Source organism: Ochotona princeps, chromosome 13 (genome assembly GCF_030435755.1).
Source record: "Ochotona princeps isolate mOchPri1 chromosome 13, mOchPri1.hap1, whole genome shotgun sequence".
Taxonomy (NCBI): Eukaryota; Metazoa; Chordata; class Mammalia; order Lagomorpha; family Ochotonidae; genus Ochotona; species Ochotona princeps.
Window position 1 is genome coordinate 33,434,221 of NC_080844.1, and position 21,918 is coordinate 33,456,138.

The 21,918-nt window shown below is 43.2% G+C and overlaps 1 protein-coding gene across 5 annotated transcripts in view; it reads right to left on the minus strand.

Moving 5' to 3' along the window:
• Positions 1-21,918, minus strand: part of ASCC1 (activating signal cointegrator 1 complex subunit 1) — a 98,448-nt gene that overhangs the window by 64,456 nt on the left and 12,074 nt on the right. For all 5 annotated transcript variants that reach the window (XM_058671739.1, XM_058671740.1, XM_058671741.1 and 2 more), the window contains exons 4-5: positions 21,582-21,679; positions 12,193-12,371 (exon numbers count right to left, since the gene is read on the minus strand). In XM_058671739.1, the coding sequence (XP_058527722.1) occupies positions 12,193-12,371; positions 21,582-21,679 (277 nt within the window). The remainder of the gene's footprint in view (positions 1-12,192; positions 12,372-21,581; positions 21,680-21,918) is intronic.

Sequence of the window (21,918 nt, forward strand, 5' to 3'; positions counted from 1 at the left end):
GCATGCAGACTCTACCTCCACAGGAAACAGGTGCAAGTCTACGTCCCAATTCACACATGAAGGTCAAGCCTTGACTGGCAGCCCCCAGCGCACAACCTGAACTCTCGTTCAGACTGTAGCTTAAGATTTACACCAGCAACCACTGCATCATCACAGGCCCTCCACTGACGGCACTTTATAACGCCTTGCACCCCAGGCTCCTCTGCAGCAGAACTGCTGGCAAGGTTGTCAGTATAAACAATTAATGGTAAGTAGCAACAACTGAAGACCTCAACATAAAAAAAAGACCAGTAGAGAGTGAGACAGTTAGCCTGCCATGGAGCACTCTCTACTTCCTGAAAGCTTACACAGATAGAACAGACATACCCAAGTGCATCTACAGAGCCACTGGCAAACAGAAAGGAAGCCTCTCTTCAGACACATCCCCACAAGGTCATTCTCCATCACACGTTAAAAACAAAAACAAAAATAATCCCTGGGCCCTGCGCAGTAGCCTAGTGCCTAAAGTCCTCACCTTGCACGCGCCGGGATCCCATATGGGAACCAGTTCGTGTCCCAGCGGCCCCACTTCCCATCCAGCTCCCTGCCTGTGGTCTGGGAACGCAGCTGAAAGCAGCTCAAAGCCTTCGGACCCTGCACCCATGTGGGAGACCCTGAAGTAGCTTCTGGCTCCTGGCTTCAGATCGGTTCAGCTCAAGCCACTGCAGCTTCCTTTTGGTCTCTCCTTTTCTCTGCATATCTGACTTTGCAATAAAAATAAATAAATCTCAAAAACAGAACCCCCAACAATTTGATCTAAATATATAGCACACGGACTTAAATAATGTATAGCTCTCAGCCTTGATGGCCCATGCCAAGAGAGGCAAAACGTCACCCTCCAATGATATCCACATATATCGTCTTTTAGGACATCCAAGAGTAACAAAGACTTGTGTTTTGGCTAGAAAGGCCTTTAAGCCTGGAATAGTCACAGGTTCTAATTCCACGGGAACACATGTGGTGCAGCACATTAAGGTGCTGCTTGGTACTCTCACTACCCAGATTAGAGTGCCAGTTCAAGTCTGAGATGTTCTGCTTCCAATCTAGCTCCCTATTGATACATCTCAGAAGCAGGAGATGATGACTCAAGTACATGGGTCCCTGTCACACGTGGGAGACATGAGCGGAATTCCTGGCTCCTGGCTTCTGCCTGGCCTAGCGCGCTTTTGCAAAAAGAACCAGTGGATGAAAAAAGTCTCTCTTTCTGTCTGTAATTCTCATTTGGGTCTTTTTTTAAAAAAAAATACAAACTGATTTTTATTTAATTTTTTTTTATTGCAAAGTCAGACATACAGATTAGAGGAGAGACTGAGAAGATCTTCCATCAGCTGATTTTCTCCCCCAGCAGCCGCCATGGCTGGAGCTGAGCTGATCCAAAGACAGGAACGAGAAGCTCTTCCAGGTCTCCCACGTGGGAGCAGGGTCCCAAGGATTTGGGCCGTCCTTGACTGCTTTTCCAGGCCACAAGCAGGGAGCTAGGTGGGAAGCAGGGCTGCCGGGATATGAACCGGCACCCATATGGGATCCCAGCATGTGTAAGGTGAGATCTTTAGCCACTAGGCTATCGTGCCAGGCCCCCTGTCGTAATTCTCTCTGTCACTCCACTTCCAAATAAATAAAATATTTTAAAAATAATTCCAACCCTGTTACAGACCAGCTGTAATCCGATATGTCATCTCACTACTCAGGCCTTGGCCTTCTCCTCTGTAAAACAGGGCAAATAGCCTACTTCACCTCTGATTCAAAGGTTTGTTTTTCTTGACATGTTCCCACAAATCTATGAATAAGTACCTGGTAACAAGACAAGTATTTGTGAGGATTCCCGGAAGCAAACAAGAAGAAGAAATGAGGAAGGGAGACTTCCCTCTGCTAAATGTATTTTCTTTTATAACCAAATCATGAAAACCACTTCTGGGGAGGTGACATGAACCTCACTCATATTTTTCCAAATAAGGCAGAGTGGTGAAAAGAGCATTTGGCTTTGCAGAGGTAGGTCTAGGTTCAAGTTCTAATTCTGCCACACATTAGCAGCATGACCCCAAGGGAAGTCATCCAGCAGCTCTGAAAATTTCATCATCTATGACACAGATGGTACTTGCAGCCTCAGGTTTGTTCTGAGGATTAAATGAAACCCATGTGGATGAAGTAAGTCTCTGGCACACAGCGATATAGAATATAGACAAGCTTTCCCTTTTTATTGCTTTATATGTGATTATGCAACATCAAACAAAATACCATCTTTGCTCTCCCTTTGAAAGCAGCATCAGGAGCTAAACCAAGCACTGCTGAGTCATTTCCATGATTCTCTAAGAATGCTCGGGAAATCTGACTTTGATTTGAGACTCTATGGATTATTAAGGAAAATCCTTGTTAGACTATAGCAAATATCAAGAAAAAGAGTTTGGTTCTTCCAGATTTTAATTCTATATATTCAGAAAAAATAACAACATGGTGAGGGTCTTTAAAGTAAAGAACAAATGATAAAGCATCAGCTGTTCCACTGACAGAGAAAAAAATTTTTCTCAGGTGTTGTCTAAGCATTGTTACCCACTGGAAAGTGAGTCCTTTCACTCAAGCATTCATTCCCATACCACTACAGGAGCACAAAGAACACTGAGGCCTGCCTTTCTGGAAGCACAACCATTCCTCCACAGCTTACTGAAGAGCACTAGCTAGTAATGCATCCACCAATCCCTCATTTATTATCAAACACAACTGTGAGAGTGACAGGACAAGCAACCCTGATCCAGCTGGTCCTGCAGGAGCTTCGTGATGCCACTCTCCCCTCACCTCCACACTGTGATCCCTGAGACTATTACACATTCTGTTGGGTAGAGAAATAATCATAACAGCAGCAAACACTCACAAATAGCCTTGCACCATCATCTGCTCTAAACACCTTAAACTTATTAATTCACCTACTCTTCCTATCAACATTATAAGGTAAGCGCTATTTAGAGCTCTCTGAAATATCTCAAGCAGACTCCTTATGTCACAGACCTATGGTAACGTTCATTAAGCTGTGTCAACAGTGCATCCTCCACAGGTCTTCTCAATTACTTTGCATGGGGATGGACACTGTGGTACAGCACATCAAGCCACTACTTGAGACATCCATTTCCTATATCTGAGTGCCACTCAGAGTCCAATTTTTTTTTTAAGATTTATTTATTTTATTGGAAAGGCAGATGTACAGAGGAGGAGGAGAGACAGAGAGGAAGAACTTCTTCTGTCTGTTGATTCACTCCCCAAGCAGCCGCAACGGCCAGTGCTGCGCCGATCCAAACCCAGGAGCCAGGAACTTCTTTCTGGGTCTCCCAAGCAGGTGCAGGGTCACAAGGCTTTGGGCCATCCCCGACTGCTTTTCCAGACCACAAGCAGGGAGCTGGATGGGAAGTGGAGCCACCAGGATTAGAACCAGCACCCATATGGGATCCTGGCATGTGCAAGGCCAGGACCTTAACCATTATGCTATCATGCCAGGCCCCAGAGTCCAAATTACTCCTCTTTTAGCCAAGCTTCCTACTAGTGTGCCGAGGAAGGCAGTACATGATGCTTTAAGGGCTTGAGTGTTTGCCAATTATATAGAAGTCCTGAATGCATTTCCAGGCTCCTAGCTTCAGCCTACTCCAGCCCCAGCTGTTGTGCGTATTTAGGGAGTGAACAGTAGATTAAAAATCGTTCTCTGGAGTTCGGTGCAGTAGCATAGTGGTTAAAGTCCTCACCTTGCACGCACCGGGATCCCATATGGGCACTGGTTCTAATGCCGGTGGCCCCACTTCCCATCCAGCTCCCTGCCTGTGGCCTGGGAAAGCAGTTGAAGATGTCCCAAAGCCTTGGGACCCTGCACCCGTGTGGGAGACCTGAAGAGCTCCTGGCTCCTGGCTTCGGATTGGCTCAGCTCCAGCCATTTGCGGCCACTTGGGGAGTAAACCATCAGATGGAAGATTATCCTCTCTGTCTCTCCTCCTCTCTGTATATCCGCCTTTCCAATAAAAATAAATAAATCTTATAAAAAAATCTTTCTCTGCCTTTCAAATATACAGATATGCATATATATACATACACACACATATACATTCATATTTAAGATTTGTTTGAAAGGCAAAGTTACAAAGAGACAGAGACCTTCCAAATGGTGCATGCCAGAGCTGAGCCAGTCCAAAGCCAGGAGCCAGGAGCTTCTTCCAGGTCTCCCATGAGCCTGGGTACTTGGGCCATCTTCCACTGCTTTTCCAGGCACATAAGCAGATCGCTGGATTGGAAGTGGAGCAATTGGGATTTTTTTTTTTTTTTTAAAAGATTTATTCATTTTTTATTACAGCCAGATATATACAGAGGAGAGACAGAGAGGAAGATCTTCCATCCGATGATTCACTCCCCAAGTGAGCCGCAACGGGCCGATGCGCGCCGATCCGAAGCCGGGAACCTGGAACCTCTTCCGGGTCTCCCACGCGGGTGCAGTGTCCCAATGCATTGGGCCATCCTCAACTGCTTTCCCAGGCCACAAGCAGGGAGCTGGATGGGAAGTGGAGCTGCCGGGATTAGAACCGGCACCCATATGGGATCCCGGGGCATTGAAGGCGAGGAGTTTAGCCGCTAGGCCACGCCGCCGGGCCCAGCAATTGGGATTTGAACTGGTACCCATATGAGTTGCTAATGCTGCAAGCAATGGCTTTACCTATGGTGACACAATGCCGATCCTTCCTGTCTACTCTTAACTATCACCCCTTTCTTCCCTTACTCATTTTCTATGCTCCCCACCCACTTGGGATGCCAACAGCCTCGATCATACTGCCTGGGTTGGAATTCCAGCACTACTTCTGATTACAGCTTCCTGCAAATGTTTCCCAGGGGAGGCAGCAAATCAAGGTCAGGTACTTGAGTCCCTGCCTCCCGCAAAGGTGAACCTGGATAGAGTTGCTGGTGCGTCTCCTCAGCCTGACCTACCTCCAGCTGCTGTGGGCATGTGGAGAATGAACCAGTAGATGGCAGCTCTCTTTGTTTCTGACTGATTCTGGGTCTATTTTTCAACTAATAAAAAGAAAAGCCCCATGAAGTGTTATCTCCACTATCAAGCCTTCTCCAACCACTACAAATCTCTCCTCTGGATGAACACTGGACACCCCTTTAGCGGATTTACCTCACAACAATGTAGGAAGTCCATTTCCCCCACACAGAAGAGGAAAGAGTCCATTGATTTTGTTTGTTTATTTGTAAGATTTATTTTATTTTTATTGGAAAGTCAGATATACAGAGAGGAGGATAGACAGAGAGGAAGGTCTTCTGTCCATTTTTTCACTCCCCACAATGGCTGGAACAGAGCCAATCCAAAACCAGGAGTCTGGGGCCTCTTCTAGGTCTCCCGTACGGTGCAGGGTCCCAACGATTTAGGTCATCCTCAACTGCTTTCCCAGGCCATAAGCAGGGAGCTGGATGGGAAGCGGGGCCACCGGGATTAGAACCGGCACCCATTTGGGATCCCAGCACACACAAGGTGAGGAATTTAGACACTAGGCTACCGCGCCGGGTCCAAAAGAATCCATTGTTAAGACATAGCACACAAATAAAAATAAAAAAAATAAAACAACAAAACAAACAAAAAAAAGACATAGCACACACAATGAAGTATATCTGGCACACAGTGCACATTTAATAATGCATATAAATGAATTATAAGCAGATATGTATACATAACTACCATCTCCATCCAAATGATAATAAATAAATAAATCTTAAAATACACATCTGTTTTTCCTAGTTTCTTATCCAATACCAGAACTCAAGTTTTACAGCTTTTCTTATTAACAAAGAGAACCAGCCTCTCTTCATCCTAAATTAGTTCACAAGACAACAAAGTCAGGCCTGACATGGTGGCCTAGTGGCTAAAGTCTCCACCTTGAACACGCTGGGATTCCATATGGCTGCCAGTTCTAATCCTGGCGGCCCCGCTTCCCATCCAGCTCCCTCCTTGTGACCTGGGAAAGCAGTTGAGGATGGCTCAAAGCCTTGTGACTCTGTATCCACATGGGAGACCCAGAAGAGGCTCTGGGCTCCTGGCTTTGGATCAGCTCAGCTCCGGCCACTGCGGCTGTTTGGGGAGTGAACTATCAGACGGAAGATCTTCCTCTCTGTCTCTCCTCCTCTCTGTATATCTGACTTTGCAATAAAAATAAATACATCTTTTTTTTATAGGTAGAAATATTATTTTATTAATTTATTTTCCATTATATACAACATTTAGAAAAATTTTGAATTTCCAAATATTTATTGATAAGAGTGCTTGATATAAAAAGTCATTCAGATGAATAGTAAAAAGGATGGCTCTTAAGGACAAAAATTAGTAAAGTACATAAGCACTGCTATATAATTTCTTCTAATGCTTTCCCAGACATCCAAGGAGTAATTTTTAAAAATTTATTTATTTGATAAATACATCTTTTAGAAAAAAAAAGACAACAAAGCCTGCATTGCCCTTTATCTATGAAGAATACACTAGAAGGTCTCTATAAGGTTTTCTGCTTCAGTGAATATAATAGTAGAAAAACAATCATCTTAACTGAGGTTGCAGGAGAGCCCCAGACACACCCAGACACCCCTGCCCAGCTCCAGCCTTCACACTGTAACACGCACGGCACTGTGCCATTCTGCGACTACAACCTTCCCAGGTTGAGCCGCCTGAGAATTCCCCTGTTGCTGCAGGCAGATCTACACACCTGCAAAATGCTCTGTCACACAGTTTTGAATTATTGTTTTTCATTACTGCTGTGATTTCTACTGAACCCTGCTGTGAGATAAAGTAGCATTAGCAACATTACTGGTTATCAATGATGGAGAGATATTCAGGTTGTAATGCACTTCTTGAACTTGCAGACAGTGCAACATCTCTGAATCTTAACACAAGAGACAAAGAGTGGGGGGAAAAAAAGGTGTAACTTAACGGCAGACCACAGAGGTGAAAAATCCCCTACTGAGATCTGTGAGCAGCCAAATCTCACTCTAAACACTGAGGCTTAGGAAGCTGAGGCGCAGGGATAATGGGGGTAATGTTTGCAGTTGAACAGCATGCTGCACATGACTGATGGGCACAAAAGAAGACAATGCCAGGAAATTTTATTGAGAAGACAAATTAGTTTTCTTTGAGAGTCAAGGGTGAGGTCAAGGACAAGGACACAGCAACACAAAGAGGGAAAAAGAGTACAAAACAATTTTAAAGGAACAAGAGATCAGCTCATGCCATCAAAAGGTGAGCTTCACAGCAGTGTTCTACAATGAAAAACAACAGCTGTGAGAGAGTCCCCACTGACTGTGGGTGGAATCTGAATTTGCTATCAATCCTGGGACTGTGTCTTATGGCAAGTCCACCGTAAGAGAGGAAGATTATTCCAATAAATCTAATCCATATCCACAAATCTAAAAAGCAGAATCTCTGGCTAGTGGCAGAAGTCAAAGACAATAGGTGTAACAAGAAATCTGATTGAAGACCAGGTGTCAAGGGCCAGATTCTTTCCAGTGCCTCCAACCAACAGTATGGCCAACATCTTGACTAGGTCTGTGAGTTCCCAAGCTAAGAATCCAGTCGGGCCCACTGAGTTTTCTGATTAGGAGAAATTTATTATGTAGCAATAGAAAACTCCTAGGGATGGTATAAACATGAACTGAAGAACCCCTACTGCAATAGAACCTTTCATCCTAGAGATGCCAAAGTAACTAATGTTTCTGATAGGAACTACAAAGGAAGAAAATTCACCTTCCTAAAAACAAACAAAATATTATTAAAATCAACTAATTTTTTTACGATTTAACTTATTTTAATGTAGTTTGCTATCAAATATTTTTTAAAGATGAAGAATCTAATCTTTGAAGTCCTGAACCAGCACTGAGGGAAGATGAAAATGGGAACAAAAGTCCTTTGTAGATCATATGTGATTTATATGGTATTTTCTTTTCATTTTTAGTGATTTATTTGAAATTTACGGAGGGATAAAAAAAAAGAAAAAGAGAGACAGAGAGAGGGAGTACTTCCATCTGTTGGTTCACTCTCAAATGTCTGCAACAGCCAGGGCTTTCAAAACAGGTGCATTATGGGACGCACAGTGGCCCACTGCCTAAATCCTTGCCTTGCACATTCCAGGATGCCATATAGGCACCAGTCCATGTCCTGGCTACTCCACTGCCCATCCAGCTACCTGCTTATGGCCTGGGAAGTAGTAGAGGCTGGCCCAAAGCCTTGGGACCCTGCACCCGAAAGAGAAACCCAGAATTTCCTGGCTCCTGGTTTTGGATCAGCTCAGCTCTGGTCACTGCAGCCTCTTAGGGAATAAACCAGTGGAGGGGATATCATTCTCTCTGTATCTCCTCTCTGTGGCTTTGCCTTTCCAATAAAAATAAACAGATCTTGGGCCCGGCTGTGTGGCCTAGCAGCTAAAGTCCTCACCTTGAATACGCTGGGGTCCGATATGGGCGCTGGTACTAATCCCATCCAGCTCCACTTCCCATCCAGCTCCCTGCTTGTGGCCTGGGAAAGCAGCCGAGGACGGCCCAATGCTTTGGGACCCTGCACCCGCGTGGGAGACCTGGAGGAGGTTCCTGGCTCCTGGCTTCAGATCGGCGTGCACCGGCCGTTGTGCTCACTTGGAGAGTGAATCATCAGATGGAGGATCTTCCTCTCTGTCTCTCCTCCTCTCTATATATCTGACTTTGTAACAAAAATAAATAAATCTTTAATAAACAAATAAATCTTAAAAAAAAAGGTGTATAACACCCTATGTAAGTCAGTAAAATCATTAAAAAAAATTAAAGCTTTGATTCCCGTAACCCATCTATTTCACTTCTTAGAATTTACTCCAAAGAAACTAAAAAAGACATAAAGATGAATATACAGATGAGCAGAAACAATTCCATTCAGTATTCAGACTGATTAACAATAAATTAGGGCATACCCATTAGATACATTTCATATCAAGAATAATAATTAACAGGACCAGCACTGTTGGGTTGAGCCACCTGCAGTCCTACCTGGGTACTGGTTCAAGTTCCAGCTGATCCACTTCCCAGCCAGCTCCCTGTTTATTTCTGCATAGGAAGGTTGTGGGAGATGGCCTAACTGCTTGGGCCCCTGACACCCATGTGGGAGATTCAAAATGGGTTCCAGGCTCCCGGCTTCGGCCTGGACCAGTCCCAGGCGACTGCAGCCATTTGGGGAGTAAACCACTGAACTGAAGATCTCCTTATCTCTTTTTCGCTCTCTCTTTCCCTTCCTTCCCTATCTGCAATTCTGCCTTTCAAATATCTTTAAAAAAAAAGCTGTATTAACCATAAGCATATTAAGTAAAAAGGTTATTATAAAGCCATATGTATAGCATAATTTTAATATTGTAACAAATACCCATGTAATGCTACTTTTTTCTTATGAGGAAATGTTGAGTTGAGACCATTTCTTTTAGAATATGGAAACTCTATTAGAGAGGTCAGATGAATTTGAGGAACCGAAACAAGCCTGAATGATAAACTGCAATCTCCCTGCACAGATTATGTTCTTCAAAGCTTCCAGAAGGGAACTCGCCTAAATTGGAGCCAATAATGCAGAATGCCAACTGGAAAATACCTACAAGCCTTTATAGTCACCTGCCTGTCATTCTAACATCAGAATGAAACTCACTAAAAAATCTCTTCCACACAATTCAGATAATGGTCCCTTACTTATCACCTGCTGTTACCAGGACTTGATTTAAAAGCAGGAAAGAGGGTTGTGTCAGTGTGTGGTCCCCGGAAAGCGGGAAGGAAGCACTTCAGGCTGATTAAGGCCAGCATGATGTTCACAGCAGACAATCTCATTCTGCTGAATTCAAGTAATCATTTCAATATTCGCTCTTTGTCAGCCCATGCCCGCAAGCGACATGAAAGCAAGGAAGCACACGTGCAAATGCACACCCACACCTGCACACACAGAATAAAAAGGCACATTTATTACACTCTGCTTATCTCATACTAGGTAACTGTGTAATTCTAAAAACACACAATGGCCAAGTTTGAATTAGTGGTTATTCATAAGGTACAATGACTTCCAAACCTAACAGCCCCAGCTCACCAAAAAATTATTAGTCTTTATTGAAATTCCCTGATCTGTACCATCTTCTATTTCCACTGAGAATGAAATCATCTTCCTATGAAATATGAAGGAGAGAAAATGACACTGTGATGGTTCACTAATAACATTTACACACATAAATATATGACTCACAGACATTTATGTTAAAGACATAAATGTTAGGTTCGGTGTTGTATTGTAGCATATACAGCTACTGCCTGCAGTGCTGGTTCAAATCCCAACTGCTCCACTTCCAATCCAGCTCCTGATTGCTATGCCTAGAAAAGCAGTGGAGGAATACCCAAGTTCCTGGGCCCCTGCACTCACATGGGAGCCCCCGAAGAAGCTCCTGACACCTGGCTTCAGTTTGGCCATCTGGAGAGTGAACCAGCAGACAGAGAATCTCTCTTTGTTTGGCTCTCCATCTCTTTCTCCCTGACTCTTTCAAATAAATAAGTCAATCTTATCTTAAAAAAATGTAAAGTCAGTCACTTTAAAAGAGTTACAGATTTGTAAACTGCATACCCTTGAGTTAAATCCACAATATACATAAAGAACACTAAAAACTCAACAGTAAGAAGACAAAACAAGACATGGAGGCCTAAACAGAGATGTAGGGATGATGGGAAGGAAAAAAATTGGAAAAATGTATTAAAAAAACCTCAACTCCATTAGCCATTAGAGAAACGCAAATTAAACCCACGGTGAGATGTCACCTACATTAAACACAAGGACACCATCAAAGGCTGGCAAAAACATGGAGGAAGTGAATTTCTCCCGCACTGCTGGTAAGGATGCAGAATGTCACAGGCCCTCTGTTCACCCACTGGGGCAATAAAGAAATGGTAACTTTGGTTCACAAGGAACCCATACACAAATGCTTCCAGCAGTTTTACCTGGAGATGCCAAAAAACAGAAAAACCCAAATATCCTCCAGTGGGTAAATGGAAAACCAAATGAACCCACCTGTAAGTGGAATACCATTCAGTAGTGGTTAAAAAATATGACCACTGGGGGCCTGGTATGGTTGCCTAGTGGTTAAAGTCCTCGTCTTGCACACACTAGGATCATATCCGGGTGCCGGTTCTAATCCTAGTGGCCCCGCTTCCCATCCAGCTTCCTGCTTGTGGCCTGAAAGCAGTTGAGGACAGCCCAAAGCCTTGGAACCCTGCACCTGCATGGCAGACCTGGCCTGGCTCCTGGTTTCAGATTGGCTCAGTTTCAGCTGTTGCAGTCACTTTGGGAGTGAACCAGCTTCTCTATAAATCTGCTTTTCCAATAAAAATAAGTAAATCTTTCTTAAAAAATATGACCACTGATCAGCACAATCTGAGTGAGTATCAGGACATCATACATGCCATTTATATGACATTCACAAAAGATTTAACTATAGTGAAGCGCAGAACTGTGTTCGCCGCAGGTTAGTGTGAGGAAAAGATCACCATAGGGACTTTTTTTTAGAAGATTGATGGGGCCAGAGCCACAGTGTAGTAGATTAGGTCTCTACCTGTGGCACCGGCATCCTGTATGGGGTCAACCTGAGTCCCACCCACTCAACTTCTGAGCCAGCTCCCTACTAACGTGCCTAGGAGAGCACAACGGACAAAGTGCTTGGTCAAAGTTGTTCCTGGTTCCTGAATTTGGACAAGCCCCACTTCTGTACCGCTTTCCTAACATACACACACGCACAGACATACACACATATTAGAAGAAAACATGACACAATAGTATTTCCCACTATTTTCTTTGCTCTTTTCAAAAAGCTACACTTAGATCCCATAAGTAAACAAACTAACAAATAAATAAAACCTGTTTTTAGGAGGCTCCATTTTCTCTGCTCTTTTCAATAAACTACATTTGATATATTCATAGTGTATCCAAAGTTTTTGTTTGGTATTATAAAATATCATCAGGAAGTCATCATTTTAGGTAGGTACTGTCAAGCTGTGGAACATTTTTGTATTTTTGGTCTTTTTTCTTTCTTTCTTTCTTTCTTTCTTTTTCTTTTTTTTTTTCTACACATTTGGCTTCTTCAAGCTGTGTTTTATTTTCTTGCTGCTTACCTTGGAGCACTTCTCCAGAACTGCCTCCTGAAACTTCAGAAATCCTTCCTGAACCTCCGCTTCATTGAGGAAGAAGGCGAGGAAGTGAGTGAAGGGTTGCTTTCTTCTAAAGGTGTCCAAAAGAACATCAATCCGAGTTCTGGCTGAAATGACGCCATTCCGATACTGGCCAGTGATTACTGCAAACAACAGAGAGAAGTTTACATACCCAAGGATCCCAAGGGCTTGTGCAGATAGACACTTGATTTTGTCTTCTCCCAAAAAGCTCAAAAGTTCAGAATGTGGGCCCAGGTGATCACTCAGAAGCTAACTCCTCACCATGCAAGTGCCAGGATCCCACATGGGCATCAGTTCACGCCCTGGCTGTTCAACTTCCCATCCAGCTCCCTTCTTGTGGCCGGGGAAAGCAGCAGAGGAAGGTCCAAAGCCTTAAGACCCTGCACCCACGTGGGAGACCCGGAAGAAGCTCCTGGCTCCTGGCTTTAGACCAGCTCAACTCCAATCCTTGTAGCTAACTGGGGATTGAACCAGAAGATGGAAGATCTTTCTGCATCTCCTTCTCTCTGTAAATCTGCCTTTTCCAATAAAAATAAATCTTAAAAAAAAAAGAAAGAAAGAAAGGTATCTCTCTAACTCTTTAAAATAAATAAAATAAAATTTTTTTTAAAAAGGTCAGAATGTGTATATAAATCTGAGCAGGGGTCAAGTACCAAGAGGCTGCTCATGAACTCTATGTAGAGTGAGGACAGAAAATACAGTACACCTTCTACAGCATGGTAGGCTAGGTGAGGTTTACAACAATTTTTTTTTAAAGATTTGTTTATTTTTTATTACAAAGTCAGATACACAGAGAGGAGGAGAGACAGAGAGGAAGATCTTCCATCCGATGATTCACTCCCCAAGTGACCACAATGGTCAGTTGTGCCAATCCAAAACCAGGAGCCAGGAACCTCTTCCAGGTCTCCCATGTGGATGCAGGGTCCCAAGGCTTTGGGCCATCCTCAACTGCTTTCCCAGGTCACAAGCAGGGAGCTGGATGGGAAGTGGAGCTGGATGGGATTAGAACCAGCGCCCATATGGCATCCTGGAATGTGCAAGGCGAGGACTTTAGCCACTAGGCCACACAGCCGGGCCCAAAGGTTCTAAATACAAAGTTTAAGGTGACAGAAATGCTAATTACCTTGATTCATCATCAGACAATATAGTACAATTCCTCAGTGTTCATCACACTTAACCCCACACACCACAATTTTTATAAGCTGGTTAAAAAATACGTAGGCTGGGGCAGGTATTTTAGCATGGCTGATGCATGCAACACCAGCATCCCCTATGGGTCTCAGTCAGGTCCCGGCTGCTCTACCTCCGATCCAGATCCTTTCTGGAACACCTGGGAGAGCAGCGGAGGGAAGATGGACCACATGCTCAAGCCTCTGCACCAGGGTGGAGACCTGGAGGAGGCTTCTTATTTCTGGCTTTGGATAAACCCAGTTCTGATTGTGGCCATTTGGGTAGAGAATCAGCAGATGGAAGACATCTCTCTAAGACATTTGTCTCTCTCTGTCTCTCTCAAACTGCCTTTTTTTTTTTTTAAAGATTTATTCATTTTGTTACAAAGTCAGATATACACAGAGGAGGAGAGACAGAGAGGAAGATCTTCCGTCCGATGATTCACTCCCCAAGTGAGCCACAACGGCCAGTGCGTGCCGATCCGAAGCCAGAAACCACGAACCTCTTCCAGGTCTCCCACGCGGGTGCAGTGTCCCAAAGCTTTGGGCCATCCTCAACTGCTTTCCCAGGCCACAAGCAGGGAGCTGGATGGGAAGTGGAGCTGCCGGGATTAGAACCGGCGCCCATATGGGATCCCGGGGCGTTCAAGGTGAGGACTTTAGCTGCTAGGCCACGCCGCCAGGCCCTCATACTGCCTTTTAAATGAATAAATAATCTTTTTTTAATCTGCTTTTTAATTTTTTTTTAAATCTTTAAAACCATCTGCTGGTTCATTCCTCAAATGACCACAATGACCAGAGCTGAGCTAAAGGTAGTTGGAGTTTCTTTACAGATCTTCTACATGGGTGCAAGCACCTGAGGACTTGGCCATCCTCCGCCGCTGTTCATAAGCAGGGAGGTGGATCAGAAGTGGAGCAGGTGTGCCATGAATTGGTGCCCATATGGAATATTGATGTTGCAGGCAGATTAGACTTTTGTGGAACCATGCTGGCCCCAAAAGTAGGTTATTCTTAAAAAAAAACAAAAACAAAACAAAAAAACGGAAATCAAAGTAAAGGATAGGACAGGACTGTATAAGGGCTAGCAGTGTAGCACAGCCAGCACTCTGTACTGAAGTGCCAGCTGGAACTTCGGTTATTCTGCTACTGATTTAGCTCTCTAGCCTAGTGGCTCAGGTCCTCACTTTGCAAGTGCCAGGATCCATATGGGCGCCAGTTTGAATCCCAGCTGTTCCACCTCCCTTCTACCTCCCTGCTTGTGGTCTGGGAAAGCAATTGAGGATGGTCCAACATCTTGGGACCCTGCACCTGCGAGGGAGACCCAGAACAAACTCCTGGCTCCTGGCTTCGTGTTGGCTCAGCTCTGACTATTGCAGCCACTTGGGAAGTGAATCAACAGATGGAAGATATTTCTCTCTGTCTCTCCTTTACTCTCTAAATGCCTTACCAATAAAAATAAATAAATCTTAAAAAAAAATACAAAAAAATTTTTTTCCTTGGGAAAAAAAAAAGAAGGAAAAAAAAAACTAAGTTAAAAAGTCAGATACAAAAGAGCTACTTGTGGGCCCAGCACAGTAGCTTAGCAGTTAAAAGTCCTCACCCTGCACGCACCAGGATCTCATATGGGCACCAGTTCTAATCCAGGCAGCCTGCTTCCCATCCAGCTCCCTGCTTGTGGCCTGGGAAAGCAGTCGGGGACATCCCAAAGCCTTGGGACCCAACACCTACGTGTGAGATCCAGAAGAAGCTCCTGGCTTCGGATCGGCTCAGCTCTGGCTATTGCAGTTGATCTGTGAACAGATCTTCCTCTCTGTCTCTCCTCCTCTCTGTATACTCAATTTTGCAATAAAAATAAATAAATCTTAAAAAAAAAAAAAAGCCTCTTGTTACGCTTTCGCTAAGAAGAAACATCCAGAACAGATAAATTCACAAAGACAGAAAACACATTAAGGGTAGCCAAGGTCTGGGAGTAGGGAGGAATAGGGAGTGGCCATTTAACAGGCATGGGATTTCCTTCCAAGATGACAAAAGTTCTGGAACTAGGGGCCCGGCAGCGTGGCCTAGCAGCTAAAGTCCTCACCTTGAAAGCCCCGGAATCCCATATGGGCGCCGGTTCTAATCCCGGCAGCTCCACTTCCCATCCAGCTCCCTGCTTGTGGCCTTGGAAAGCAGTTGAGGACAGCCCAATGCATTGGGACACTGCACCCGTGTGGGAGACCCAAAAGAGGTTCCTGGTCCCGGCATCGGATCGGCGCACATCGGCTCGTTGCGGCTCACTTGGGGAGTGAAAGATCGCACAGAAGATCTTCCTCTCTGTCTCTCCTCCTCTGTGTATATCTGGCTGTAATAAAATGAATAAAACTTTAAAAAAAAATTTTCTGTTACGTGAGTTTTATCTCAAATAATGTGGCCAAAATAAATACATGATTCACTGTAGAAAAGAAAGAAGAGTCTGCTATAACACAAGGAGATACACTCTACATACTGTATTTACTGATCCCCAAACTCTCTGTTTTTGTCCGCACAATGTCTTCATGTGTAAATAAAAGAAAGCAGCACTGAATAAAGGTCCAAAACCAAGACTATTTTGCATAAAAGAAAGAAAACCATGTAAGGATTATCCAATGGCTATTTAACCAGGGATCAAACTTTCAGGTCCCAGCACTGGTAAGCTGCAATTCAAAACAAAAACTCAGAAAAAGTAGAGAAGTGAATATTTAACAAAATAAGTATTTCAACAGATTACTTATTAAAGAAAAAGGACAGGCTTATGGATATAACACAAAAGATTAAAGTGTTAACCCTAGCAGTGGTCAAATGTACTCTATATTTTACAACTAAGCCTGCTCCTTTCAGGCAATTGTAGAAACAAAAAGGAAATTCCATTTATTTGTTCTAATATTACCCACTAAAACTTGTAAAATTTTCCCTATTTTCTGCTTCTTAATAAGAATGAAAATATTGAGGCCAGCACTGTGTCACAGCAAGTTCAACTGCCACTCACAACACTGGCATCCCATCTTGGAGCTGGAGGAAGCCCAGCTTCTCTCCTTCATTCTAGTTTCCTGCAGTGCCTCAGGGAAGGCAGTGGATGACAGCTCAACTGCTGGGGCCACTGCCACCCACAAGGGACACCATGATGAAGTTCCTGGACCCTGGTTTCGGCCTGGTCCTGCTCTGGCTACTGCAGATACTGAAGGAGTGAAAGGAGTGAGCCAGCAGACAGAAGACCTGTCTCTCCTCCTCCCTCTGTTGCTCTGCCTTTCAAATAAACAACAACAACAACAACAAAAACAGAAACAGAAATAATTTATTCTGGCAATAAGAGATGCAGCCACAATCATCTACCTGCGTGTAACTCTTTCAGCTTCTGCCAGTGCCCCGGCAGGACACAGCTCAGGACACGTGGGGAAGGAATATCAGGTATATTAAGGGAAATTAGTAAACACTACCATTAATTATGCACTCACGCAGTTTGATATCAATTCCTATAACGATATCCAATAAAAAATGTGTGTAACCATTTATAGGAGACAAAGAAGCTAAAAGGTATAAAAGGAATGTTATTTTTTTATTTGAGTTTTAGTCCTTTCTGGATATGAATCCAACTAAGTCTTATACTGATAATAAAAACAACTTCTTCCTGCTAGAGGCCTTGGTGTCTTGTGTCTATTCTTGAACCCAGCTACAAAGAGACACAGGGCAGAAATTTCTAGGAAAAGAAGCAAATTATGAACAGATGCACAGGGAAACTTGAGTAATGTTTGTCTATCTAAAAACCAGAATAACAGACAAAATGTAAAAAAAAAAAAAAAAAGTAAAACAGCAATACAAAAAAAATACAAAACAAACAAAAAAACCTAAAACAAATAATAATAATAATAATAATAATAAACCAGCAATATAGTCATTTCTTTTTTTTCCCTTAATCTGAGAGACAGGAACAAGGAGTAGGGAGTTAGAGAAGAAAGAGGGAGAAAGGGAAAAAAGGAGAGTAAGATTCCATCTGCTGGTTCATTCCCCATATGCAAGCAACGGCAACAGCACGGACTGGGCTGAGCCAAAGCTGGAAGAAATTCAATCCAGGTCTTCCACTGAGGCCATAGGGATCCAATTATTTGAACCATTACATCTTCCAGGGTCTGCCTTGGCGGGAAGCATGGATCAGATGCTAGAACCAGGTATCCAAACCAGGTACTCCATACAGAATGTAGGTACCAGCCTTAACTGCAATGTCAAATGCCACTCCTAGTAATTTTTTGTCCTGGTAATATTTTAATGGCATTATTTATTTTCTCAGAACAGTTTAGAACACAAAATTCAAATGAAACATGAACAAAAATACCCCTAACAAGCATTCAAATATCGGCTAGAGAAACTAAGTATCAACACACAAATGTTCAAAAGTAAACTGGGACAAAATTAAAGGAAAGTAGAAACTGTGATTACATCTGCTGGAGATCAACACTATGGCAAAAAATCAAAGGGAAAAGATGGGGTAGGGGCAGAGCATGTCTATCAAGTCTGTAAAAGTTAGGTATAAAATGCTATGTCTGGTTTTTCAGCAGACGGAGAATAATCTCAGTTAAGTGCTCTCATTTTTTAAACAGAAAACTGAAGAGGGCATTGAAGAATGTCTAGAGATGGATTTAGAGCCAAAGCTGTTAATCAGTGACAAATGAGCAAACATGATGAGGTCAGAAATATTCTACAATTACAAACACTTTTAAGGATCAGAGTCTGTGTGGCATGGGGCTAAGCACCATAGGAAACACAGATAAGAAAAATGATTAAAGGTATTGGGGTTAAATACTTACTTACTTGAAAGGGAGAGAGACAGAGACACAAGAGACAAAGATATTCCAGCCACTGGTTCACTCCCCCAGTGACTGCAAAGCCAGGACTGGACCAGACTGAAACCAGGATCCTGGGACTCAATCTGTGACTCTCACATGGGTGGCAGGGACCCAGATACCTGAGCCATCACCAACTGTCCTCCGGAGTGCATGGTAACAGGAAGCTGGATGAAGAGTTGAAATTCACTATACACTTTGACTTAGGACATAGGCAGCTCAACCGGCAACTTAACTGATGCACCAAACATCCACCTCATTGTTAAATTTTTAAAAAGAAATCCCTAACTACAAATGACAATATCTTTTTAAAAGAGTCCCGTAATGTCCCATTGCTTGAGACTGCAAAACAGGAAGACCAGATTCTTGTCTTAAGGACAAACCGAAGCCTCCCAGGTCATCCCCTTCTCCAGTTTCTCTAATTCAGACGATACAAAAGAAGATGAACAAGAGACTGCAAACACAGAACCAATTCAACCACAATCTTGTAATCACATTACAACTCAATTTGCTCTAACCAACAAAGTTGATTTTTCTACATATTGCTTCCCTACAAGACCAATAAACCAGCTTATCTCCTTGCATTTCAATTAAATTTGCCCCACTAAATTCTAACTTTAATTGGACCAACTAGTTTTTCGCACTGCAACACTCCTGTTTCCTAAGGTAAATGGAATCTTTACAACCTGTCTACTGCTTCAATCAACTCCCTTACCTTAAAATGGCTAGGGCTGGGGCCAGCAGTGTCACACAAGCTAAGCCTCCTTCTTCAACATCAGCATCTCTTTTTTTTTTTAATTTATTTATTTTTATTACAAAGTCAGATATACAGAGAGGAGGACAGACATAGAGGAAGATCCTCCGTCCGATGATTCACTCCCCAACTGAGCTGCAACGGCTGGTGCTGATCCGAAGCCAGGAACCAGGAACCTCTTCCAGGTCTCCCACGCGGGTGCAGGGTCCCAAAGCCTTGGGCTGTCCTCAACTGCTTTCCCAGGCCACAAGCAGGGAGCTGGATGGGAAGTGGAGCTGCCGGGATTAGAACCGGCGCCCATGTGGGATCCCGGCGCATTCAAGGCAAGGACTTTAGCTGCTAGGCCACGCTGCCAGGCCCGCATCAGCATCTCTTAAGGGCACCAGTTTGAGTCTTGGATGCTCCACTTCCAATCCAGTTCTTTTTTTTTTTTTTAAACATTTATATTTGTTATTGCAAAGTCAGATATACAGAGAGGGAGAAACAGAGAGGAAGATCTGTCCGATGAGTCACTTCAGAAGCAGTCGCAACGGCCAGAGCTGCGCCAATCTGAAGCCAGCAGCCCAGAGCCTGGAACCTTTTCTGGGTTTCCCATGCAGGTGCAGGGTCCCAATACTTTGGGCTGTCCTCAACTGCCTTCCCAGGCCACAGGTAGGGAGCTGGAAGGGAAGTTTCTGGCTCCTGGCTTCGGACTGGCGCAGCTCTGGCTGTTGCGCTCACTTGGGGAGTGAATCATCGGGTGGAAGATCTTCCTCTCTGTCTCTCCTCCTCTCTGTATATCTGACTTTGCAATAAAAAAATAAATATATCTTGAAAAAAAATTATAAAGGCACTTCAATAGTTCTTACTTTAACTTTCAAGTACATAAAATTTTTGTGCGTTTTTAGTCTTTTATTTTAAAGATTTATTTCATCTGTTTGAAAGACAAAGTTAGAGAGAGAAAGAAAAAGAGATTTTCCACCCTCTGGTTAGATACCCAAATGTCCACAATGGCCAAAGCTGAGCCAAACAGAAGTCACGGGGCAGGAGCTTCTTCCAGGGCCCAGGTGGCTATAAGGGCCCAAGGCCTTGGCCCATCTTCCAATGATCAGCAGGGAGCTGAATCAGAACCAATCAGAATCTTCACAGGATGCCAACATGGCAAGCGAATACTTTACATGCTATACCAAAATGCAGGCCCCCGGTTTTTCACTTCTTAGCTGTAACATTTATGTTAAAAAAAAAAAAAAAAAAAAAAGGTCCTTCCAAAATGTGACACCCTTATGCTAGAGCTTACTGACTTTACCAATAGGCCAGGAAAAATTTCTAATACTGCACTGCTCAACATGAGTGCTCACAGAGAGTCAAACTAATTTGAAGTTTAAACATTTTAAATTAAGTTCATCAGTCACACTAGCCATACTTTGAGCACTCGCAGTCACCTGTGGCTAGTGGTTGCTGTTCTAGACCACACACACTGCCTTACTGCAAGCAGCTCCTCTGTACAGCACTGCTTCAAGGGGACCCAGTCCTGTCCATCAAGATACGAAGACTTACACAGTACAAAATGTAAATAGTACTTCTCAACTCTGCTAAAACTCGGAAATGACGGATGTTTATGAAAAACACATTACAGGAGGCTACTACACCATTTGACCTTAAAACAATCCTTCGTTTTAGAGCAAGTTTTTAAAAACCTTGTCCCTAGAGTGTCCCTCACTCAAAGCTATTGGAAAACAAAAGCCTGTGTCCTTGGTTCACTTGACACTTTATTGTGATTTATTCTACTAAATTATTTTTCCTCATAGGAGCTATTATTTGATTCGGGTTACATTATTTTATGCAACACTGATTTATTTATTTGAAAGGTAGTTACAGAGAGGAGGAAAGAGTGAAAAAGATCTTCCAACTGCTAGTTTACTCCCCAAAAGGCTATGATGGCCAAGGCTGGATCAGGCAGAAGCCAGCAGCTTGATCTGGGGTATTCCACATGGGTGCAGGGGTCTGAGTACCTGGGCCATCCTCTGCTGCTTTTCCAGGCACATTAACAGCAGCTGGACTACAAGTGGCCAGGATTTGAACCGGTATCCACATGGGATGCCAGTGTCACAGGAGGCAGCTTTACCAGCTACAACACAGCACCAACCCTATGGGTACATTATTCTAATTATTATCCTTATCTTTTCCATCCTGAACTGCAAAGCTAGGGTTAAATTTGAAAGAGCACTTTAGGAAGAGTTGAACTTTATGCATATTCACTGATCTCACTGATTTTCTCTAATTCTAATCTGAAGTAATTCACATACTCCATTTCAAGCTTCAAAATCTTATAATAAATCTAATACACAATGAAATATAGATACTATTGAATCAGTGCATGCTAAAGTATAAAATTAAAACTCAAGTACTCATTCAGTATAAAGTTGCATGCCATTCCATCTGGGCTAGTGATACTGACACATAACAATAAGGCCAACAGCTGCAGAATCCCAGAGAGAACCTCACTAAATGGTTCTGTTGGGGTACCATTTCACATACCAGCAAAATTAACTCTAAATGTGACTAACTGGCTCTCACCAATTTCTCCATCTTGTCCAGGCTTAGGAATGCTGATAGATGTTTTAGTCTCCAACTCTATTTTCTTCCTGGTATCCCCTCTCTTTCCAACGATATGCCTATAAAACAAAAATTAATAGAAGAGGATTACATTGAATGTACCAGAATAAAAGTGTTTTAGCAGTTCAATATTTAGAGGAAATCATTAAGATATTTAGTTCCACACATGTGGAATTACTCACCAGCCAACAATGCTCAACCTATAAACAGGACAACCATGCTGACACTCCCTCGCTCTTCAGAATCAGACTTGAAAGGCTAGCCAGTTTCAAAGCACATTTCTAGCAGGCAAGAGGTC